Raw genomic sequence first — 25744 nt, 5'->3', positions numbered from 1 at the left:
GCAGTGAGACATTTCCAAAACTAGTTTATAACATAAGAAAAAAAAAATGAAACAAACTACATCCCATGTACTACAACTAGCGTGGTACGAAAAGAAAAATGTATACGAGCGCAACGACATTATACGACAGACAAAATGAATCCACCGAACCAACCAAACCGCCAACGAACGGACGAACGAACAGCAACGGGTGCAGAGCCGAAAATGAATTCCGATCTAACTCTCTCAAGTCTACACGCACACGGGAACCACGGGGACCAGGAAAACTTTTGCAGCAAAACATATAAGATGCTAATTAATGAATACAAAACATCCTCTACCTAATTACATATTCATTGGCCAGAGGATGCAATTAATGCTAATTACTTTTCTCTTTAATCATTATAAAATGGCGACGTTTTGACATCGGCATGCACTTGACGTGATTTTAATTAAATAATTTCAACCGAAATGGAATCCCGATAGCGGGAATCAGCTGCATCTTCAAATCTTGTGAGGAAAAAAAAAAACGAGCGAGACTACTGTACTGTTGCGGGGAAAAGTGTTGATGTTGAATGGAGAAAACTACAATTCCAGATAGAGCAATGAGTAGTTCTGCATCAAAAGGAACTAGTTAGAAACTTACTTACTTGCTTAACAGGTGCATCAAACCGCTTTTCTTTCCATGTGAAAAGGCCTAAGAAGACATGACATGGCCAACCCACCGGAGCCTCTGATGAGCTCTAGACATTGCAGGGTAGTAAACTGACCATTGTCCTTCGATTCACAACATGCTAACGATCCTTCTGAGTATCCTGCTCTCGAACGCGGCTAAGAGGGTTTCGTCAATTTTGTGTCAGAGGTGTATGTGAATCACAGCCTCTGCAGGCTTTAGTATCACCGGTTGGCAGTCAACTTATCCGGTGTTGGCTCTTGACCCTGGGTTGATGATGTCTTGGGCGATGATATCTATGTGCATTTCAGTGTATACCAGGATCTGGATTGACTTATAGAAGATGGTCACCAAAGTTTCAACCTCCAAGACTCGTATATCTCGTACTCTCTAGCGCCAGATTAAGGAGAAGACGACACATATGTAGTTAAAATATACTCCTCTTCTATATAAACTGCAGCAGTCAGTAGATCGTTGAAGTATAATAAACTTACACTTAACATGAATCGAATTGGTTATTACAAACAGACAATTAAAAAATGGCCAGCAAATCTGATGTTCTTGTAAGACTTAGACATGATCTTAACTTGGAGGGAATAATTCAACTTCATAAATCGTTCATACATTGTTTTCTATCCAACCCTACTGTTTCTGGCCTCAGAAGCACGAATTACAAGACTAAATAAATACAAAATGGATGTATGAGAGCGGTGCAATCCTGTGATCGATTTACCTCATCCGTGACTATGCTTAACATCCTGCAATGGATGTCAATAAGGCAAAGGATAATCTATCTAGCAATGATTTTCATATATAAACTACAGCATTGACAAACAGCTTGAGTACCTGTGGAATTATTCGGGGCAATGATGCACATGTATATAGAAAACTTGGAGCACATGAGCCTAGGAGCTTCCCAGAATGATCTTGTGGAGCGCCAGAAATTATTTATTATTTAAGCGGTTCCAAACATACAACAGAAGCAAAAATAAATGAAAAAAAAAATAAATCGCGCGAGGATCAGATAATTATAGGCTTTTGTGTATGGTTTGGGAGCTGTAGTGATGTGCAAACTGAGTCAGAATGAGTGAATGAGCTAAATCCTAGCAATGACTGAGATGATTTAAATCATCACTAATAGGCCTATTACAAGTGATAATTTTGATTGGAATAGTTCCGGAATTTCGCTGTTTCCGCGATATTTAACTCACGAGTGAGTAAAACATAGTTAGTCAGTTATAATATAATGTTTGAGTTAAGACTAATTTAGTGAGCTAAAACGTTAATTCAAAATACAATTTAAAAACACTGAGTGTCTAGTCCGTACGGAGAGTTAAAACATCAATGAGTTAATTAACTCATGAGTCAGTTAAAACGTTGGAGAGGAGAGCTAAATAATTCGTCAAGATTTAACTCTGAAAGTATGGGTATTAGTTTTAACTCACTATTCTAATTCATTCACTCTGATTTAATTGGCGTGACTGGGTGGTTATGCTCATCATTAGGGAGCATCCATAAGTCTAAAGTGGCCAACTATATTATAGTCTGAGGCCCGTTACAGACTATTATCGATGAAGTCGTAACGGCCTGACTTCAGTGTGAAAATAACGGTTTTCTTTCACATTTATTTTAAATATCCTTGTGATGAATTCGTTCCTCTGATTATCTTAGTAAAGTCCATCAAAGCTCCACCAGCTGGTCGTGAAATCAAGGCCGCAGAATTTCGGTTGTTCGACTGTCATTCATCAACAATCGAACCTGCAACAACAAGCCGTTAATGAATCTATAACATTTCGCTTCGCATATCTCATAAAGCACACCTGCGGAGCTTGGGAAAAGAACTGAACACAACAATGGGACCTGATAACACCTTTTTAGTTCGTAATATAAATTTCATGCTTGTTGTGTACGCTTATCTATCGTTTGGTGGCGCGCGACCACTGTGCCTGTTACACAAGATACGAGCGGATTATCATTAATTGTTATTTATTTCCATTCGTTCGTCCTCAAATTTGGCGATGCTAAAATTCAGATTATGGCAGGCATTATGTGTATTTCATATCCATTTCCAAACAGAGCATCGGAGGTTGGAACTGATGCCGGTTTTTATTGTTGTATTTATTCAGGGGATACGCATGTGCCACATCCCTTAAAATGAGATTGGATGCGGAATCGGAACAAAAATCCTAGACTTCACTATTTAATATCCTCAATTTTCACATACACTTTCCGTTACAATTATGGCGATTTTTTAACATTCACTTAGAACTTTGGAGCTACTAAACTGAAGAAGATTTACACCAAGCAAGCAGAAGTTCCTCAACAGCGGTCTACTTCCGTGACACACGGAATGCGTGTGTGTCGTCTTCATTTGATCCCAAACTTCCTTCGTCTTCCATCTTTCTCGGTCGGCAATTTACAATCATCTCATCCTTAAACACACTCGGATCGGTATAAACAAGCAACAACGAAATAGATCCCTAGAACACATTGCAACAAGAAAAAAGGAAGTGGGACACCAGAAAACGGATCAGGTCGTAATAAAAATTGCAATCATATTTCTGCTGATTGAAAAAGTTTATCTACATTTATGAATTTGTGTGCGAGGCCGGGATGCCGGCACACGGGTGGAAAGGGGCCAAGTAAGTGCCAAGGGAAAATCCATACACACACACACACCATGACCGAATCGAATTCAGGATGCTAGAAATTGATTTTCGGTCCGATACGGTTGGTACCGGATGAACGGAAAAGGATGTCGCAATTGTACTCTCTCCCTGTGATGTGATGGTCGGTCGGTCTGTCGGTCGGTCGTCTCAAAGTGAAATTCTGATTGTATTTGCTAAAAGCGGCGGGTGCGGAGCCTGGAAGAGAGATAAAGATTGTGTGACACACGCACTTAACCTCCATATCCTATATCCAGTAGTCCGGGGAGCCGGAACCGGATACGTACGTAACGTCCAGAAGATTGGAAACTGGGCTTGCAATTATTCGCTTGCTGAAGCATTTTGCTCACCGACCTCGGATTTCTGCCAGGTTAAAGTAATGCATGTTTAAATGGGAGCGTCCGCTGGATGGTGGTGCTGCACACGCTGCAGAGATTTGTGCATGCCAGCATTGTAATTGTTTGATGGCTTATTGGAAGAAAAAAGCTTCTCGGGGAGAACTAGTGTCTCAAGTATTTTATAGAGATAAACCTATTAAAACTGATCCTTTTCCATGACTTCTTTACTAATGTAATATCATATCACCACTATCGGCCATTTTGTCTGAATAAACATTGTAAACAGTCTTAATTACCCGCTATACTTGCAGTGGAATCAATCAACGACCACACAATCAATGTACAGCCGAATCGGACACTTCATTCCGGCAGCGTGTCAGCAACAACCATGGGACACACGACAGTTACACCTACCGCACCGGCCACCACCATCCAATCGTCGGTCTCGTCCACTCCGAACCTGGTCGCGGCGACCGGTTTAGCCAAGGACTGTGCCGGCTGCGGGAAGCGTATCACCGAGCGCTTTCTATTGAAAGCACTCGATATCTTCTGGCACGAGGATTGCCTCAAGTGCGGGTGCTGTGATTGCCGGCTGGGCGAGGTCGGCTCAACATTGTATACTAAAGCGAATCTAATTCTATGTAAGCGAGACTATCTTAGACTATTCGGGACGACCGGCTACTGTGCCGCCTGCAACAAGGTGATACCGGCCTTCGAGATGGTAATGCGCGCCAAAAACAATGTCTATCATCTGGAGTGCTTCGCCTGCCAACAGTGCAATCATAGGTAAGGATGATCCTGCCGAACCAGTTTGTTTGTTTTTTTTTTTTTGTATGGCTGCTTTTCACTTGGTTCCGATTTTCTTTTTCCAGATTCTGTGTTGGCGATCGTTTCTATTTATGTGATAATAAAATCCTATGCGAGTACGACTACGAAGAGCGGTTGGTGTTTGCCAGCATGGCCTGCAATCCTTCTAGCTTGGCGCATATTCGGAGGCAAGTTAGTAATTTACAGGTAAAATCAAAAGCTCCCCCCTCAAATTGATTCCATCCTTGTTTAAGCCATCCCCCATGGTGTTGTTTGGGACATTTTGTGTTTGTTTTGAAATTGCAGGTTTTTTATGATTTATGCAATTGATGATGGGTTGTAGAATATTGACGCGACGTAATGTGGAGATAGGAGTGCCTCAGAACGAAGGTTTTGGTTATCTGAACCCGTTAAATGCCAGACGATTTTTAATGTTATCATTAACCAAGCTAAACGGCTCCAAATTCCACAACTTAGTTGATAAAAAATCAGGCAACTGCTGGGTTCAAATCCCATCCGGGCCGTTTCCTCGTAGTGATTACTGACTACGTGGTTTCAATAAGTCTAGTAAGCCAGAAACGACAGGCTTGACTTAGGAGGTCAGTAAGCCAAGAAGAGGCAGAGACAGGCAACTCATAATGCTCATAATTCAAAGCATTTGGCAGTTGTCGAATTTAATGCTTGATCATATGAGCACTCATCATCTGTCCATCAAGTAATTACTTTTAAAATGCTTCTATTTCTGCTGGAGGTGATCTTGTATGATGAGACGAAAGCTATTCGTGTATGGTCGAAGTGAGGGCCTTAAGGTCAGATCTTGAGAAAGAACCAGAACATACGTAAAACATTTTTTAATAAATTTTTACTATTGTGTAGAAACTGTTTAGCCATTAAAATGATCAAAGTTTTAAGGAATTGACCAAGTTGTAAACTCAGCTGTTCCAATAGCTTTAATTAAAAGTTCTACTCAATATTTAAATAGCCAGAAATGGCAGGTCATTACTGTCGCTCGAGGTTGTAGAACCTGGTAAGAAGACGCAATATTTAATAGGTGAGCTGTTCTGGCCAGTGTTTGCATTAAAACTTAGTGAAAAAATATTCAAGAAATATTTAAAATACAAAACTGCGAGTGTTTTAAGCGACTTAGGAAGATTTTTTTGAGAAAATGTGATAAGTTCCATACTTTGTCAATAACAGTTCATTTTTCGTTATAATGCTAATTGCAACACAATAATATTAAACGATCCAAAATTGGTAAAATCATCGACTAAAATAATGGTTTTCGTCAAAAAACTGAAAGTGCGACCTTAGAAACTACAAAAAAAAAAGTTTTCTTGAAGCTTTCTCATGTTAGGTTTTACTTTAATCAGTTAAAAAGTGATTTTTGAAAGGCGTTGAATAAAGAAGAACAAATTATTACCAAGTTTTCGAGTTACACATAAGAACAGGTGCAGCTATGAAATGTGGTATCAGTGTATAGGGTGGAATTAATTTTCTTCATGCTTCTGTTCGAAAACTACTTCGAAAACAATTTAATTTATGACAGGTTAATTTATGTATTCCTTAAAGTATTTAAAACCTCAAACATTTGTCGCAGAAATCAAAGCATATCGAGCCATAATCTGCATTAGAATAATAGGAGTTTTAAATTTTTCCCATCATAAATGCAGCTGTAACGGATTATGCTTATTCTGCCGTGATCAAAATCGATCTCGTTCTTCGATCACTGACACGAAAAGCCGTTCAGCTTGTTTAATGACAAAGCAAAATAATAGCCAAAAAGTGTAGAAAAAACACACACTCCCATAAATAGTATTGAATGGAAGTGGCTGTGTAATGGATGGAAGTAATTTACGCACCGCATCGGCAATGCACCGTAAACTCGGGGTTACGAGTGTAATATCACGCCTGTGACAATAAATGGAGCATTACAAATAACCGAAGGTGTCTGTGTCATCAAAAAAATACAAGTGTGACATCTGGCAGGGGGGCCGGTTACCGTGTCTGGCTTGAAAAGATTGTAACAGCATAACCAAAACGTCTATAAAACGCGATTGAACGTTTGTGTTACTACCCCGTTGATATTCCATCAACACGTGGTTCCAAAATAAACTGGATTCTTTACTGCCTACTGCAGTTGTACGTTGCAGTGCTGCTATCGAAGCATCAACTAGCCTACTTACTGCGCCAATGGCCGGAACGTAAATATTGATTTGGGTTTTACTTTATCCCTTTTACCAGTCGGAGGTTTTGGAGGTTGTTGCTGGTTTGGTTATTAACTTTGACGTTCAAAGTATATGATCTCCATTACGATTACTACACTCTTCTTTTACATGCTGAAGAATTTTCGATTCGAAAACCTATATTGTTTAAAATGTCTTATCGGAGGAATTGTTTTTGCTGCATTGTAACAGTGTTGCAATCAATCATTTCATTGTAGATTGGGTATTTATGCTATTGCTAAATTAATGATTGTTGTTTTTTCTATGGTTGGTTCAGAAAGAATTTGAGGCAAAAGACTTGATTCGTCTCTATTTAAAAAAATATGATATTCAGTGCTTGATGCCCTTTTATTGTAATCATGTTAAATTGTTCGACTATCGAATTAACTTCAACTATATAGAGTGACACGGGAATTACACGGCAGGACTGTTTTTAAAATCTCTTTAAAAAGGATCTGTTTTTATGGAGGAGCTATAGAAGTGGTAGAGCCAAAACGCACCAAGTCACAAGTCGTATAGGGTCGTAATATGGGTCCTGTGCGGTGCTCATTCTATATTGTTTTACTCTCATTCACTTAATATTACCGTCGTGATTTCTCGAGCTTTCAAATCACCTAGCGGAATATTTCAATTGGATTGTGGAGTGTTGCAGAAACATTTGAAAATTTTGCTATCATATTATAGAATCTGCCATTCATTTAGGGGTGATTTTCAATGCAACTTTACCTTGCAGGAGTTTGATTCATATACTGAAACTTTTTGCAATCAGCTGTGTTCTATTATATTAATGGAGCAGAATTCTGCATTCAACAGAATATACCAGTTGTGTGGTGATTCGTCAATGGGAACCACCAAATGGCGAACCAAATATTGAATCGGTTATAATAAATACATTATTCAGAAAGTTCGTTTTAACTTGATATTTGTAAGTTTAATTATAATTATATAATTTTGAAGTTATTATTAAAAAAGAATGAGGAATATTGTTAATTCAATGCAATTAATTTCTTTTAAATTAACTCTTTATTTATGTAGTTACTGCACTCAGATCGTGTCACTTAAAACTAAGAGTTTTTAAACTAGGTCTAAATTTCTTTATTTTAGTATTTTTGTTTGTATGAATGAAACAAAAAATGCAACCCAAACTAAGCAAGCAACAAAGTAAACTATAAAGCAGTGTATTGGGATTTATGCACAAAATAATCACTATTTTGTTTACACTTATGGTAGCTTATGGATCTGACAGATAGCAATTAATTTTACAGCCGAGTATCAAACCAAACTAACGAACTGCTAAACAACTTACTTTATTTGACCGATCCAATCGATGATATGCCATTTTAACTTTCAGGATGTCAAATTATAGGTTTATGGTTGCACTGTGAAATTTCATGAAAACATGCAGGCGCTTTACGATGACTGGTTGGCTGTGTAAATGCTGTAATGTCAATAGCATTATTTGGATAATTTAACACAATCGCTAATTCATGATTTGTTTCTAGCAATCTTTTGTAAGCCATCTTGGAAGCAAATTCATAAAAATCTACACTAAGTTTGATTCCTAAATTTAAGAGACCCAATTCAATACCTATAGCTATGTTTTTTTTAAAGATTTTTTCATCTAGTAAAACTACGATCCCGTCATCACATGCTTGCCGGATAAATTCTTATTTGGACAAGACAGCATTTGATTATACATTCGATACAATGAGCCATGTTATCATTTAGAGTGTTAAAGCGCGATTGGTAATCTGATCCATACTAGCTCTTGTAGCTTTCCACCCAAAATGGCATCATCTTCATCGATCGCTTTATCACGATCAAGAGTGTGGTACTCGTTGTGCAAGTAAAGACTTTAGCGATACCACGTGATTTCGTACATCTGTACATCTTCTGTACTGAAAATATTCCACCAATGTGTATGAAAAGACCTCAAAACTCCACATTCAAAAATAGTAAACAGTTATGTATAACACTCTTTTTTTCCTATAGTGAAGTACACACTTGGCTGTTGTTGAAAAGGTGTATATGAACTATGATTTTCACGCTATGCGGTAGGCGAAACATGCACCGTGCATAATTTTGATTAAACCATCCTATGCTCATGTTTCGCTAGGATGGAACTGCCGAACCTAGACCGAACCACTATTGATGCCCCGACACGCGAAACGATCCGTGGCTTGCGGCTGAAGAATATCCTAAGCACCACACATGCACACACACACGGCGAAAGACGCAGGGCGAAAAAGAGCAGATGCTTCAAAGTATGAACTATTTTAAAATGTGTAACTGCATTGTTATCTATGATTGAGATCATGTTATGGCTTTTCAACACAAAGCGGGTATCACAAACCACTGCAAAATATGACGCAGGACCTCACATGCCCCTAGGACTGCTGTTGTTTGTTGTGTTTTTTTTTCTCTCCTGTTTGCTCTTCTTTGCCACTTCGCTAAATGGTCGCTGCTTGCTGCTGAATGAATCTCAAGCAATTTGACCGGGAGTAGTTTATGGCTAGCTGGTTTTTTTGTTGTTGTTGCTTGCGTCGGTTGTCGGTAGCGAACCTCACTACCATAAACAAGACATTCATGCTGTATGATGAGGTCAAATCAAACATCAAACTGTGTTGTGTGCGGTGTAATTTTGTTTGAGCAACTTATAAGCTTATAATTAAAAACAAACAGGACGGGACTTTTGTTTAATTGACCGGTGGCAAATTATGATCATATGTGTGTGGGGGTAGGTTTTTTCTTCTATTGAATGATTAACTAGGCTGTAAACACAGTTCAGTATGCCACCGAGATAAGTGATTAAAATAAAGGTGATTTACAACGGTTTGGTCTAAAGTCAGATAATTAAAACCGTTTTGAGATGAGGGTTTAAACAGGCCGGTGTTAGTAAACTGGGAGCTATACAGTTGGTACGTTGGGTGCAGTAAAGATCGATTTTGAATGATTTTTTGCTAGATTACAAATTGATTTTTGAACAGTTAAACGGTCGTTTCTTACCAGCTATAACTTTGCCGTAATTTACAAAGAGCTAGTTACTACTAACTAAATCATTACTAAACCATGATAATGGATTCATTTGCATTTCATTTGTATTCGTTATTTATAAACAGTCGCAAACTTTTTTTTCTATTTCTCTCTCAATGCCCAAAGCTACAGAATTAAGGATGATTCCTTTGAAAATACTTTATAGCAAAAATTAGAATCTCATCAACTAGCAGAATGTATAGGGGGGTTAGGGTCCAACATATAGGGTATTGAAGCACAATCTGTTTGAATTTTGTTTGAAAAAAGATATGTTACAGGTTTCTTTACTGACAAACTAGAACAACTTCAATATTCGGATGGATGAAGTAATTTCATAACTGATGATAGCCAAACACTTACTAACTAACTTATGTAACAGGTGCTATAACCCTTCACGGTCTAACGCCTTCGTCTTCCAATTCATTATCCCGGCCGGGCGCATCTTCTATTCATGTGAACGGCCTAAAAGTACTTTATGAGCCTGGTCGACTGTTGCCATTCTCAGGTCATGACCAACGCGACGGAGCCTGGCGTGTCTCATTCGTGTGCACGATGGTGAGATCACCTTGCCGTACCGTTGTAGACTTCGTCATCGTAACGGCTCCAGTGTACTTCCAGACATACGGTGCCAAAAATCCTTCTGACCATCTTCTTCTCGATCACGGAAAGGAGGACTTCGTCAGCTTTGGACAGAGTCCATGTCTCCGAGACGTATGCAAGAACTGGTACTATAAATGTTCCCCTACACTCGTAGCTACGTCCGTTGTGACAGGTATTTTGAGTGGAGAAGTTTCCTCAGGTTGTAGTATGACCGGTTGACAGCCAGCAACCTTGCACGTAACTCAACATCAATTTCGTTGGTGTTGCTAACTTATGACCCCAGGCAGGTGCAGTTTTTAACAATTTGAAAGGTGCAATCACCTATCTGTACATAACCCCAGCGTAAGTGAGTGTTTGTTTGTTATTAGTTAGTTTAGACAAATTTTTTTTTTTTATTTTGAGTATGACGGCTTGACGCCGTATTGTGAAGTTGGCCAATTGTTGTTTATAAAAAAAATCATTAGTTCCAAAGTATTGTGTTAGGACTGTGCTTCATAGGATCATTTGTATAGTCAAGTTTTCATTTCTACTGAATCAACAGTAGTGTTAATTTAACCCACGATGATGAGCGGTAGTGGCTGTCCTGGAGCGTGAAATTATCGGATATCGGCTTCGTTTCCAAAGTATTGTATATTTTCATTAAAGGATAGTAATCATCGAGTTATAGGAAAAAATCCTTATTGAAACTGAGGCAATCTCGTAGACTTGTCCAATATTTATCTGAATCCTTGCTGATTGACTGAACTCTTCGAGACTTATACAGAATAGAATTAGATCATCAAACTGAGGTTATGGAGTGGAGTTTTTAACGGATCGATTTTGTTTTTTCTGCAAAATTTAGTTTCAGATCTTGAAAAAACGTTTCTATCAGTGGATCAAATGAGATATCGATTTTAAGAATCTTTTAGTAACTCTAATGAAAGTATGACCAAAACATATTATACAATAAAATAAGCCATAAAAATATTAAATAAATCCATCAAACTTAAAAATCGAACAAAATTTGTTTTATAGTTTTAGGCATCCACTTTTTCTATGTTTCGTCCTTCACATAGTCCAACTTTGTTATCAAAAAAGTTGTTTTTTTTGAGTCACAATTTTGTTTGACTCAATTTAAGTTTTTTTTTTCGCCACGATTTGTGAATCTTTATAAAATAAACTAAATTGGCAATAAAAAACGTAAGATGTTGAGGATGCTTTTGCCAAAGTTTTATTGGATTATACCTCGTAGAAATATCGAAAGCAATCGTTTTAAGCAGGATATAGCAAGGATATAGCAGTGGTCTTATCCTATTGTCCGTCACTGTATATGTGTCCAGCCTATCAAGCTAACATTTATAGACCGATCGTCTACGTAATCGGTAGTATCGGTAACATCAGTGATAAAAAAGATCTTAAAATCAGTTTTGTTCTTATTTGAGCAAGCGTTCGGGTTTAATTTAATTTTAAGCTGCTGGAGAAATTTTAAGCCTGTCGCTAGATGTCTTAAGCAGTTTTAGGGGCAGTCTGGTTGCCGAGGCGATAGCGGCATCGGTCTTCACACGGCAGGGCCGGGGTTCAAATTCCATCCAGACCGCCTCACAGAAAGTCAGAAATGGCAGGCCCAGCCCTCTAGAGGTTGTAGTGCCAAGGTAGAAGAAGAAGATGTTTTAAGCTACCTTTTAAACCATTGGTTTTTATTCACAAAAGGACGCTCTGGCTGTATTGTTTTTTTTATGTAGCACATAAGACCAAAATTTCCCGATGCAAACAAAAATTCAGATTTTTTAATCCCGGTATAGAAATATTCCATATGATAATCTCGATTCAAAACTGCAGATGGGCAGGAACGAAACGCTAAACGTTTGAAAATAAATAAGCTGCAAAAATCTCAGCATTTTTGCTAACTTCTTCATCCAACAAATTTGTGGCTGATGTTCATAAAACACATTTTACACACGACACCACTTTACATGCACACTAACAAAGAAAATATAGAAAAAACACAGCCGATTGCAGGAGTAGAAAAGAATCATCCACACACACACACACATACACACACGAATAGATTCCCACTATCGGCCGCTCCGATGGCAGTGCTGGTGGTAGTTAAAAGCGTGTAAATGAAGGATGATGGTGCATGAGAAATGGGAAAATATTTTTAATGAATTTAATTAAAATGTTGTAACAGAGCAAAGAGAGAGAGAGAGAGAGAGAGAGAGAGAGTCTCCCGCCGCAACTTTCACCCTTTTGCACCACCCCGAACCTTCCCTATCCCTTATCATGCCCATCCTTGTCCTAAATAACGATTCCATGATTTTTTTTTATTCGTGCAATGAATTGGAAGCCATTTGCCAGGATTGAACGAAAAAGCGGGAGTCTATCTCTCTTTTTTTATTTTCGAAAAAAACATTGACATTCACGGCGAGCACGGCGGGAAAGGGTTGAGGGTTCGTTGTTTTTTTTTTGCTTAATAGCATTTTTATCATTAATTAAAAAGAATAAATCAGTGTGTAGGAGCAGCAAAAGCTGAACAGCAAAACAAATTCAACCAGTATGTTCATGGACGCAAAAGGAGCATTCGTCTAACGCAATTGCTTTGTCATTTGTCCGTCTGCGTTATTTTTGGATATTCGGAGTGTGTTTTGGTGTAAATTGTTAATTACACTTACGAATTAGCTCATATATCTCAACACCTGCTGGACCGCGCAACACAAGCTTGATGTTTGATGGTACTACAGACTTACAGTCTACCAACGCTAAATAGATTTTTTTAATAGTATTTCCACGTTTTTATAGTGGCTGATCATATGTGTTATTGCATGATCAAAAGTCAGAAATAGTTTTCTACATCCGGAATTCGTTTTCAATACAAAAGAACGTCGTCAAGTGTTCGCTTGAGCTTTTCACTAACACTAAGACCTGTTTAGTATTCTCCAGAGACAGCTCTGTTGCGACGTCATTTGTAGAGTTACATCAGCACCATTTAAATGCTTTTTTCTCCCATGTACAGTGGAAATATAAAAACAAAAAGTCTAGATAAAGTCTTTGGTGGACAATACTTTATTGTACACACAATTGTACACGACGAATTGTTGGTGAATAAAATTAACATTTGAACTGTTATTTACATGTTTGAGGTATAAACTATTTTTTTTAATTCGTTCTAAATATCAAGAATTCTGAATTTTATTGTATTATTAATAATATGTAACATTTTTATCTCATTTTGCTGCAATTTTGAGTGGATTTTTTCAACATTGAATAATTTTTAAAAGTGTGGCTCACGGCAGTTACTTGTCTGTAAACAAAAAAAAAAAACACGTTACATTTAAATGTAGTTTTTGAAGGTCTTTGGGGACTGTTGGGATAATTGAATAGCATAATTTCAAACCTTGGGGGCAGTCCGGTGGCAGAGGCGACAACGGCGCCGGTCTTCACACGACAAGACCGGGGTTCAAATCCCATCCAGACCCACCTGCCCGTACGTAGAGCTCTAGAGCTCGAGACCGGCAGGCCGAGACCTTTCAAGGTTGTAGCGCCAAGGAAGAAGAAGAAGAAGAATGTCAAACCTCAATCTGGCACTAGAGAGGGTCATTCGTCGAACGGCGGTGCAAAACTTCGGGGACCATCTTCTATAAGCCAATCCAGATCCTGATATACTACGCTGATGGGGCATACACATCATTGGTTTGCGGCTCTTCAAAGTAACAGAATCTTATCAAAGGAGCGAGCGAGGAGGAACTATACCTCGGATTGGAGTTTTACGGGCTAAAGTTTGGTGGACCAAAATCATGGTGGCCTTACCCTGCTAAGAAATATTGCTTTACGCAGGGGTTATGTACAAATAGGTGGTCGGATCTTAGGAGTCGTCGAACTGTCCTCTGAATCCGAGCTTCACCTATCTAGGGTTACGCGCCTGGGTGCTGTCTGCCAATCGGTCACTCTACAGCCGGAGCACACTTCTCCACTGGCACACCTGTCGCGTTGGACTGGGACTATATAGAACATATAGTCACATACACATCTGAGGCATGGACTGAAGGATTTTTGGCCCCGTTTGTGCGGAAGGACATTGGCGGAGCAGTTACAGTGACGAAGTCTACGACAGTACGGTACACTGATCTCACCATTGTGAAGCGAATTAGACTCGCCAAGCTCCGGTACGCTGGTCATGCCGAGAGAATGACACCGAACGACCCACTCTGTAAAGGTTTAAGTCAATCACAAGAACAGATCATTGGCCCAAATTGAGAAGGAGGGAAAACAAATTTGTTTTCATATTTCTAGCTTACATTGAAATCGGTAAAGCACTTCAGAAGATATAGAAATGAAAGGTGGGAAAAAGGAACTTTATTTTTCTTAGTATGAGTTTTCTTTCATCCTAGTTGGACTTCCATTTTTTAGGTTTCTTCTCGCCACCAAATGCCCAATGTTACAATGTTACAAGCTACAAACTGACGAAGTGTATGGGTTTCTTTCAGTACTGTTAAACATATTAATGGAAAATAATTCCTGCACGTGTAGGGAAACGATGCGAATGAGGGTTTGATCTCGCTTCTTTCGTCTGACACCGGTGCCTCTACCATAAATTGCCATTCAAACCCTACCTAAATGCCCTACCACATGGAGACAGAGCGATAGAGGTACATTGAAGCAATCGCAAAAGAAAAGCTAGTTCAAACGAAGCACATATACGCTATGATCTGGCCAACGCTCACCCAAATTATAAACTAATAAACAAAACTGAGACTGTAGGGAAAGGAAAGCAAACCAACCAACGACCCAAAACAAAACAAAAAATGACTCGCGTGCACATTAATTTGAAGCGCGAGCCAAAAAGCCCCCCGAACCCCGCAGTAGCTACTATTATTAAGCATACGGTGGCGGCATCCTATCCTTCACTTTCAAAGCACAAAAGAAAATTAATTATAAAAAGGATAATAACTTTTCTTCGTGCATCTTTAATCTTTTCCAGATAATTAAAAATTTATAATTAGAATACACAGAAAAACAGATCCCCAGATAAAGCGGGGGACAACGTGGTGTCAGGCAGACCGACCCAGGGGCCGTTGGGGGAGACGGAAACCTCCTCACAAAACAAGGAAAAACTAAATTTTCACTGTGTGTCCGGCACGAATTGAAGAACCAAAAGAAGCTCTTATTTGCCTCTCTAAATAATCATAACCGCCCGAAAAGGGCGGACTAGTTTTTAAGTATAACTAATGTACTAATCTGGCGTCCTTTTCTCGATTTATTGTCGTTTAAAGTAGATTTCTAATTAAAGTAATATATTGCAAAAAACAAGCAGTTATACTTGTGCTACATATCCTCGTTTCCGGGTTTCCTCTTTTAATGTCTCAAGTTGTTCTGTTTGATTCTATTTCCTCTTCCGCTTAAATACTTTATTTTTTCCACTTCTCATTATGCGGCATAAACCTTTCTCCGGCGCACGGTCTACGATCTTAATTAAAACGAGTGGTACAAAACCCTGAACGACGTTGTCTTTTTTGTTGTGCTGTCCAGTGTTTTACATTTTCCCCTTGCTTTATTATACGCTTTCCTTCGGTGCAGCTTAATCCCTTTCCACCTTCCCACCTGCACCAGCGTTTGAATGTCCCTTGAATCGTACCGCGAAGTAGTTTAATACTGTTTGCCATAATTAAATATGTACAATTTTGTTCTTTTCTCACTGCGGCGTGGTGCTTAAATGACAAATCGTGCATATCGTGCAGCCCGCTGGAGAAAATCACCACGCGAGTGCCGGACGTTTGCCACCAGCCAGCACTAATCGATCTCAATACGTAGCAGAAAAAGTTGGACTGTCCCAACAGCAGCAACATCAACATCTCCATCACCAGCAGCAGCAGCAGCAGCAGCAACAATCAGTCTCTGCAGCAGCATCGGTAGCGACGACTTCGGCGGCCACGATAATAGGTTCGGCTGCATGCGAGACACATCCATCATGCACGCCAGCAACATCGTCCCCTCAGCAGCAGCAGCAGCAGCAACATCAGTCCGGCGTTAGCAATCTGCATCTGCAGCATTCCACTCAACAGCAGCAGCAGCAGCAGCAACCGCAACAGCAGCACCATCATCATCCGAGCAACCCCGGTCCGCATCGAGACGATGGGTCCAGCGGCTACGGCAGTCCCGATTCGGAAACCTTCGAAATGCCAAACAACCAATGACGTTTGATGTCGTGAATCACGAAAATGTGCTGATGTGTGACAGCAACGTGCGGTCCGGTTTGGATATCGTTCCGTCGGAATACTTCATAATGAGTCGAACGGCAAACTCCTGTATACTTATCCATTTCTAGTCAAATCGGCCAAACCAGTGGAAATAATTTTTTACCAAGCTAGTACAATAATCGTTAAGAAAGCAAAAGCAACACATCTATTTGGAAGGATGTCAAGCTAAAGCTAATCTCAAAATGGATTGCTTTTAAGTTCTCAAAATCCGTTTCGAATAAAGCGTAATATAAACCAATAGCTATCGCCTTATCACCCAAATCAACATCATCCCACAACAACTTAAACGCAAACCGCGATGGGGCAAATAGTTGAACATTCCGATAGCATACGATCGATATCAAAAGCTTCAAGTGATCGTCACATATAAGCTTTCTCCCGGAATAAACCTAAATCTCGGTCTTCCATAGACTGCTCTGCATTTTTCGAACACAGCGCATTGCTTTCTTGTCGGTCCGATTCCACAGCAACAATGCCATGAAGTGTTTTGCTCGCTGGTTGCGGATTTTGTTTGAACATTAGTTTGATTATTTATCCTTTGTTTTCTTTTACACTTATAAGATACAAATAGACGAAACGGTAAAAAGTGCCTGAAAGCGAAATCTGGCATCTTGAAACGGAACTGTTTGCCTTGCCAAAGATTGGACTGGACAGTCAAGTTGAAGGTAGTATCAGGCATATATCAGCATATCAGACACGTGATCACTTGATCAAAACGCGGACGAGCATAAATTTATGTGCTTCAAGGAAGTAATTTTCATCATTAATCCATATCTATAGTTTGTTGTAGCACTAGACCAGATCAACGTAAGGACTTTACGTTAACTTGGCTTAACGAATGAATATTATTGAATCAGGAGGGCCGCTCTGAATTTGAAAAGAAGCTGATGCTTTCTAGGATCAGAGAGATATTTTAAAGGGTCCAACCACGAGTGTCCTATAACTCGGCGTTAACTGAATTTTCTGGAGGTTGGGCAACTGGGAATATCTCAAAAACCCTGCGTCCTACTAACACCATAATTCTGTGCACTCGTTTACTTTGCATGTAGATATCGAGTTACTGTTCCAGCCAGTCGGAAATATCTTCCCAATCTTCTGACATAACTTTCAAGGCCTAGTACTACCCTTGTAAAAACACATCAAAAGAGATGAGTATTTCAGAAATGATAAGACGTGATTGGGCTTGGCAAGCGATAAAAACTTACATTAAAATATTTACAGAAATTTTAAATCATCTAGATGTTCTGTTTGGCTTGCACAATCAGAGACGTCCTGCATTTTTTATCCATTCAAGTGAGTCAGAGAGATAAAAATCATGATGTTGTAGTTCAGTCCTAGACTAAGAAATCCAACCACAAAGTCCAGCAATTGTTCGAATTCAAGGCGTCCGAATTTCTGTTTAAGGCACTGTACCATGCTTAAGAATAATTTCGGTTTCGTTAGCTCCACTTAACTTATCAATTAACAATTAACAGATGTTAACTTTCTCTCTTCACTGTGCTCATATTTTTGCACGTACCACATATCTCGATCATATTGTGCATTTATTTTGTGTAAAAAAATGTAAAAACCGTTAACTCACTGACCCAAATACGGCGCTAATGATAGGTGTTGCTGTGCCACTAGTAGCAACCACAGCGACAGTATGAATTTGTTTCACACAACCAAAACAGAAAACCGCAGCTAGCTTTGCAGGAAGATCCGTTCGGGAAAGCTTACACACGTTTAGTAAATGAAATGACCAGAACGCGTGTACAGTTGGTTCGCTTTAGCCGTAACTTTAAAATAATACAGCGAGAGAAGAAACAGTGGCCGACTGCAGCACCAACATACCGTTGCATATGTGCGACAGTACATAAGCCGTACTACTACCCGATGCACTGTGTACTAAGGGGACGCAAGGGCAGCGTAGAGCGGAAAGCTCCAAACTAGACAGCTGTAGCACAATATAGCTATAATAAGGATGGAAGGAAACTTTTTTGTTTGGAAATAAATCGAAAAGAATGTACTACCTAAGATGTAGTGCTCGGATGTAAAAAAAAACAAGCCAAACACACAAACACAATATGAGGACATAAAATTGAACCTGAGACATAAAAATTAACAATAATTCGCACACCTAACGTAACGGAATCCAATGTAAATACATCGTTTCGATTTCACTGATCAATACGAAATAAAAGTAACAATAAAATTGTCATCTATGAATGAAACGAGGCGCGTCGGCTTGTTTTAGTATCGTCGAGAAGTGGAAATACACATACTGATCGTTTGCTGCTAAGAAACTGTTACTTGTCAATCCTGAGAAACTATAAGAACTTGGGAAAATTAAAACAATTCTCGGACAGCAGCACGGTTGATTATCAAAGCTTGTAAGTAATCACCTACCGTCTCAACTAACTGGCAATCCGGCGACATGATATATGACAGACGTACCCACATGCCCTTCAATATCACTTTGAATCTGTTGGCTGGGCCAGAGGCCATGAGGTCAAGTGAAAACATAACGAAACGAAACCTCTTACGGAGTTTGGGGCACTCTAAATGATTGAGGCAGCCATCAACGCGCGGACTGCTCAGAGGAAGATACGTCTCTGTCGATATTACCGGAGTCTTTAACAGTGGCAGATTGAAGCAGATAAAAGGAGGCTCGAATCTGTTGACTAAGCCAAAGCCCTAGAGGTCTAGGGAAGACATTATACGAAGCATCTATTGGAGTTTGGAGCACTCTCTATAAGATTTTCTGCTTTTAGGAAGGTAAGTCTCTACCAATATTAACGATGCCTTGAACAGTGGCAGATTAAGTCTCTTTAGAGCTTTGGCAGAATGAATGTTTTTGCACTCCCTGCCGCACTCTACATGATTGAGGCTTCCATCAACGCATGGTTCAAGCACCTTGGAGGCCCTACACAGATAGAACGTTGGAGGCCTCTAACACATCGAAACAGTTGATTGAGCCATATTCAGAGGTCTAGTGGACATATTATATGAGGCCCCACATGGAGTTCGAAGCCCTCTAAATAATTTAAACTCCAAACAACGCACGGATTAAGCACCTTGGAGGTGCCCTAGGCAGATGCAAAATTGGAGGCTCCTTACTTACTTACTTATCAGGCGCTACAACCGCTTTGCGGTCTTGGCCTGCTGCAACAATCGTCGATACCGCTCACGGTTTAGCGCCGTCGTCTGCCAATCCGTTATCCCGGCCGTTCTGGCGGACGCATTAACGCCATCAATCCATCTCAATTTGGGCCTACCACGCCTCCTCTGTCCGTGTGGACGGCCTAAAAGGACTTTACGGGCTGGATCGTCCGGTGTCATTCTCATGACGTGACCAGCCCGCCGGAGCCTGGCGAGTCTAATGCGCTGCACGATGGTAAGATCATTGTACAGCTCGTAGAGCTCGTCATTGTAGCGGCTCCTCCATTGTCCTTCCACACATACGGGGCCAAAAATCCTTCTGAGCATCTTCCTCTCGAACGCGGCTAAGAGGGTTTGCTCAGTTTTGGACCGAGTCCATGTCTCACAGGCGTATGTGAGTACTGGGACTATAAATGTTGCAGCACCCTTGCGCGTAACTCAACGTCAATGTTGTTGTCGGTGCTGACTTTTGACCCCAGATAGATGAAGTTTTGGACGACCTCGAACGTGCGGTCACCTATATGTACATACCCCTTGTGTAAATCATTGTTTGTTAGCAGGGCCGCTGGTGGTGCTACCATCATTTTGGTTTTCGCCTCGTTAATCTCCAACCCGAGGTTCTGTGCCGCACGCTCGATCCTTTGATAAGCTTCTGCTACCTAGGAGAGCCACAAACCAATGATGTCTATGTCAACAGCGTATGCCAGGATCTGGACTAACTTATAGAAGATGGTCCCCGAAGTATCCACCTCCGAGTCGCAGATGGCTCTCTCTAGCACCGGATTGAAAAGGAGACAGGCTAGCCCATCTCCCTGGCGCAAGCCCTTGGCATGTGATGTGTGACCTTCACCTGGCATACGATGTTGGCCATTGTCATTCTTACAAGCCTGGTATGCTTGGCCGGGATTTCAAAAGAGTTCATTGCGTCATACAGTTTTACCCAGGCTATGCTGTGATAGGCGGCTTTGAAATCAATGAAGAGATGGTAGGAGTGGAGCTGCTGTACCGCCATCTTCTAAAAGATTTGCCGCATCGTGAAGATCTGGTCAGTGGTTGATTTTCCGTTTCGGAATCCTCACTGATAGTTCCCGACTATCTCTTCGACGAATTGGACAAGTCGATCTTGTAAGATTAGGGAGAAGATCTTGTAGGCGGTATTCAACACCGTAATACCCCTGTAGTTGCTGCACTCTAGCCTATCTCCCTTCTTGTATATGGGATAGATGATACCAAGATTCCAATCACAAGGCATCGATTCGCTATCCCATACCTCAGTAATAATTTGATGAATTTCCTGTTCGAGTGCTACACCACCGTTTTTGATCAGTTCGGCTACTATTCCGTCGGTGCCTGGTGCCTTGTAGTTCTTAAGCCGACGGCTCCTAACACTTCGAATTTGTTGACTGATCCAGAGTCCAAGAGGTTAAGTGAAGACATTATACCAAGCATCTTTTGAAGTTTGGGGTACTCTATGTGTTTTTTGATTTCTTGCTAATAGAAAGATACGCCTCTGTAGATATTAACGGAGTCTTGAACAGTAGCAGATAAAGCCCCTTGGAAGCCCTGAGCAGATAAAAGGGTGGAGGCCCATCCATATGCATATTATATGAAGAAACATTATACGAGACCTCTTGGAGTTGATGGAGTTTGAGGCCCTCTAAATGATTGAAACTCCCATCAACGCACATACTGCTCATAGGTCGATACTAACGGGATCTTGAGCAGTGGCAGATTAAGCACCATGGAGACAGGTACACCCTAAGCTGTTGGAGGCCCCTAACACATCGAATCTGTTGACTGGGCCACAATCAGAAGTTGAGTGGAGATACTATACGAACCCCTTATGGAGTCCGGGACCCTAACTATGATCGATTTTTTTAGAACCGCAGCTGGTTAAGCTTACAGGTAGATGCCACTGTGAGTTCCTTGAAACCTCGGGGTCCTAAGCATCTGCTCAGAGTATGCTTATACTATTACACGACCCTGAGCGTAAAAACAAAAGTTTGAAATTTATATTAATATTGAATCATTTCGATGTTTTTTTACGATTATAGTCTATAATAAAATAAACAAACCAAAACTTTAAAATGCAAGTTTACAATGAGTATCTTGCAATGTTATAGTTTACAATGAGTATCTCCTGTATTTTCTAAAAATGTTTTTAACTCACACTTGATTGCTGAATTTCGTTTTTAATAGAACACGGTTTATTGGTTTGTGGTTTGAGTTGGTAAACACACACAGTTTGCATACCGTCTATGCTTTACTAAATGCTCCCTCCTACCGCCGTTCTGCACAATACCGAAATTAATATCGAAAAAATATCGTTTGTAAATAATTACTATATCGATGCAAGTTCCGCATATTTATACATAAACCATAAATGTTAGGGTAGAGAGTTAGAGTGAGAATGGTCGTTATTAAAAAAGTCAGATCCGTTTTACTAGCTTACGTTATCTGTTCATTAGTTGTTCGTTAATCATGCTTCTTGCGTTTACCCTCGTATGGCAAATGGAAGTGGGCTAAACGGTTCAGTCCCTAGTTCCGTCTCATCTCAACAATACCAATGCAATCAAAACTAATCGTTACATTTACAAACACAAATCCACCGCACATCGCACGGCGCCATAATTGTTTATCCTAACGCTACAACACTACCAAGGATTGGCCGTTAAAACTCATCGTGCCGCGTCAAAGCCTCACCAAAATCTGTCGCCTGTGAACCGACGAACAAATCATACTTTTCAATAATCTCATCCTTGGTGAGCTTTTCGTCGGCGTCGGAATCGGCCTCGTAGATAAGATGGCGTGCTTCCGCTTCCGCATGATCAAAGTCCGCCGGCGTGATCCAATCCTTCACCTCCTGATTGTCCATAAAGCCATCCTTATTCTTGTCACTGGAAAAGGAACCCAAAGTTAGGCAGATTAGAGCTGTGTGGCACCATTCGAACGAGCTAAACAAACCGGAAGTTGGTAAACGTTTCCCGCTCGTGCTTCACCCAGTCTGGTTCCTCCTCGTCCGGTTCGCCCTGCCGGTACATATCGCCAATGTACTCCTCGACCGACACCTTCCCATCGCTGTCCTTATCGATGTCTTCGATCGTTTCCGTCACGACCACGTCGCGCATGTGCCGGCTTTCCTCGGGATGCAGGAAATCGGTAAACTCTTCGCGCGTCAGCTCGTCGTCCCCGTCGCGATCCGCAATGCTCCAGCGGCGCCGATCGCGCTTCATCATCGCGCGATAGGAAAAGTGCTCGTCGCTTGGATGGTCCGTCTCGTGTGACGCCAGCTCGTCCAGGAAACCGTACACATTCTTCCGGTACGTATCCCAGTGCACCTTCTCCGTGTTGTTCGGGTTGTGCGTCTTCCACTGCCGGTTGACATCATCGTCGATGTAGCGCCGCTGCGTGTACTGTATCCACGCCTTCAGCTCGGACAGATTAACGAACCCATCGTTGTCGCCATCTATTTTATCTACGATGAGTCTGTGGCAAAGCAGTGAAACCATTTCAACCAATTAGTGTGTTGGGCATCGTTCTACATGCATCGCGACGTGATTGCATGATAATGTTTGCTTGTCCCATTTTTTGCGCGTCTGCCTTACTTACCCTAGCCGTCTTCTGCTTTCGTCCGCCTCGAGCTGATCGAACGTTTTGGCGTCCTCGCCCAGAAACGCTTCATGATCGTACTGTTTGTTATGCTCATCGTTTTGATAGTGTTGCGCGTGGCTCAGTGGATCATGATCCAGGATGCGCTTTTCTTCCGGTTTCGGGATTGCGGACACGGCGTAGTTGATCAGCAGACAGATGCTCATTGCAGATACGAACATCATTTTCATAGCTGTCGGTTGCTCCGGCGGGCTTGCCAATTTACTGCACCTTTCGTAGCTCTGCTAGACTTAAGTACGCTAACGGTGATGTGAAGGGAATAAAGATGACGAAAGCATGAATTAAAATTTGATCTTCTGTGATGCATTCAATTCATTGTGTAGAAAACGTTTTTCTTCAGCAATACGGCCAGGCCGTTCTTTATAAATAAAAAAACACATTTTTCTTCGATAGGGAACCTCTTCTGACGAGCACTTTTGTAGTTTGAAAATGCTAATTTCATTCATATTTCTTCGCATAGAACTCTTCTTGTCGTTGTAAGCGATCGATCAGCAATCAATACAGCGACATTGTAGTTCTGACCGATCATTATAGAACGATAGGGTCTGGGAATGCCAGAGGTGGAAACGATTTCGCTATGCACTAAACAATGTAGTAGACAACACATTGCGTCAACCAGTGCCACGTCATAAGCTAAAAATCACCCGGAAGATGCGCATAATTGCCAAAACAGACTCCTTGCAATAATTATCACAAGCACACACCGTATTCGATGGAAACTCTTACCCACAGTCGACGGATTTATTCAACTTAAAACTTGCTCCTTTAGTAAAGAAGTTGTAGTGAAGTTAAAGTCCGGATTTAGTAACAGTTTCTATACCTCTACTTCCTTGTGCGCGACTTGGCTTCACTGGCCCGGGACGTGTGCGGATTGTACGGATGTCGAACCAAAACTAAATGCTGTTCCACATCTTCAAATAAACATAAACCACGTTGCGTCGGCGGTCAACGGGAGACGACGATGGACTGTGTTTTAAATGATCATATGCGGTAGAGGAGGAACGCAACGGGAAGCGAGCGGATGGCTGAAACATTGGCAGTCTGGAGGAACGTTCTTGAACATTTGGTGCGCGGCGGTGCATATATGCTGCGGAACATGACTCTTCGCCGCATGAACGCCTATGCTACGATGGTGGTAAGACTTTCGCTTGGTATTGGTACAGCTGTTATAACCCCTTCTAGCGATAAGCATATCTCGTGTTACACTGAAATGCTTAGCGGGGAAAAAATGTGCAGTTTTCTTTTCGGTGGTGATTCTTTGCTTATTTGTGTTATTTTTAACAGCATAAAAAATGAAAGTCAGTATTTAAGGAAGTCGACTTATCTTATGGAAAGCATTCGGTTGTTATAAAATATTGGAATACATTATCAACAGAAAGTCGAGCCCGAGAAGGGGCGACGATCGATTACGCTCACAGTGCCAGTCATCTGCATGCTGAGGAGGTAATCTGTTGCATGCGGCGTTGGATGATGGAAAAACCATGTGTAGCGGCAAATGGAACAACACTACGACGGAATGCGTTGGAGGCGGATGTGTGTATGCATGTCCGATTCACATACACACACAAACCTAAATACGGCACAATACCAGATGGTGCTGGCGAAGTAAAAATAACACCCTTTCCTACATGTGCACTGTTTTTCCAGAACACTCTCCAGCTTTCCGGCCAACGGGGCAAATAATTTTCCCAAAATATCGCAGAGTTATGCTAATTTCTATTCGGTGGACTACAGATGCTTTCGTCTAACGGGAATTTATGTGCATCATGATCGTAACTCATTTAAAACTATTTTCCGCACCGTTTTAGTAACGCAAACAATTGTCAAATCCTTGTAAAAGTATGTATATAAAAAGAAAAACAACTTTGTACTCACATTTTCACCGGCACAGGCTCATGAAATTGACTCCTGTACACCGCACCGAACACTTTACCGATTTGTAAACACAATCAATGTGAACAGGAGGCCGTGGTCTCATTCGTGTACGAGGTGTCAGCTTTGACAGCAATCGTAGCCATTGTTACCAAGGTGTGTAGAGGCATGATTTTCAGAGTGCGCACGGGAAATCAGGTACGATCGAATCCCTGAAAATTAAAGGTATTTTGATAATTTATTTTCATTATATTTTCTTTATATTTATTTACGTTTTTAACAACTCTTTTGGCAGACTTTTGCGCTCAGCAGAAAAGAAAATGAATAGCCTGTCCTGTAACAAAATCGTAATGGTTTATACCATTGTTACCTTGTTACCTAAGTAACAAGTAAAGCTACCAAAGCGAGAAAGGATGATGATTTTGTGACCGGGGTTGATTTTCTTTTCCCTAGCAAGTTCGACTGGTTCCAACGTACGACAACCGTATTTCGTCGCCTGGGTACATCGATT

The 25744-nt window shown here is 40.8% G+C and overlaps 2 protein-coding genes and 1 non-coding gene across 13 annotated transcripts in view; 2 read left to right on the top strand and 1 right to left on the bottom strand.

The window, feature by feature from the left end:
- Positions 1 to 18764, top strand: part of LOC118503317 (insulin gene enhancer protein ISL-2B-like) — a 121616-nt gene extending 102852 nt beyond the window's left edge. For 8 of the 9 annotated variants that reach the window (XM_036036454.1, XM_036036453.1, XM_036036455.1 and 5 more), the window contains 3 exons: positions 3968 to 4442; positions 4529 to 4670; positions 16033 to 18764. In XM_036036454.1, the coding sequence (XP_035892347.1) occupies positions 3968 to 4442; positions 4529 to 4670; positions 16033 to 16488 (1073 nt within the window). In that variant the 3' untranslated portion in view covers positions 16489 to 18764. The remainder of the gene's footprint in view (positions 1 to 3967; positions 4443 to 4528; positions 4671 to 16032) is intronic. The other variant, XM_036036456.1, reaches the window with a different exon arrangement.
- Positions 10800 to 10980, top strand: LOC118508593. The gene has a single exon (XR_004905810.1). It is a non-coding gene; the product is annotated as a small nucleolar RNA U3 (small nucleolar RNA).
- A 3051-nt stretch (positions 18765 to 21815) lies between the features above and the next one.
- Positions 21816 to 25364, bottom strand: LOC118503318 (calumenin-B). Of its 3 annotated transcripts, none has more exons than XM_036036458.1 (4): positions 25237 to 25364; positions 23302 to 23600; positions 22657 to 23178; positions 21816 to 22589 (listed from the first exon to the last, which is right to left on the bottom strand). In XM_036036458.1, exons 2-4 carry the CDS (start codon positions 23529 to 23531, stop codon positions 22364 to 22366), a joined length of 978 nt encoding a protein of 325 aa, XP_035892351.1. In that variant the 5' UTR covers positions 23532 to 23600; positions 25237 to 25364; the 3' UTR covers positions 21816 to 22363. The 3 variants fall into 3 exon arrangements, with proteins under 3 accessions (XP_035892351.1, XP_035892350.1, XP_035892352.1); XM_036036457.1 differs by lacking the exon at positions 25237 to 25364 and adding an exon at positions 24182 to 24330 and having other exon boundaries at positions 21877 to 22589; XM_036036459.1 differs by lacking the exon at positions 25237 to 25364 and adding an exon at positions 24088 to 24256 and having other exon boundaries at positions 21877 to 22589.
- Between the last annotated feature and the right edge of the window lie 380 nt (positions 25365 to 25744).

This window comes from Anopheles stephensi, chromosome 2 (assembly GCF_013141755.1).
Source record: "Anopheles stephensi strain Indian chromosome 2, UCI_ANSTEP_V1.0, whole genome shotgun sequence".
Lineage (NCBI taxonomy): Eukaryota > Metazoa > Arthropoda > Insecta > Diptera > Culicidae > Anopheles > Anopheles stephensi.
Note: the sequence above shows the minus strand (reverse complement) of the source record. Positions and strands in the feature narration are given on the sequence as shown.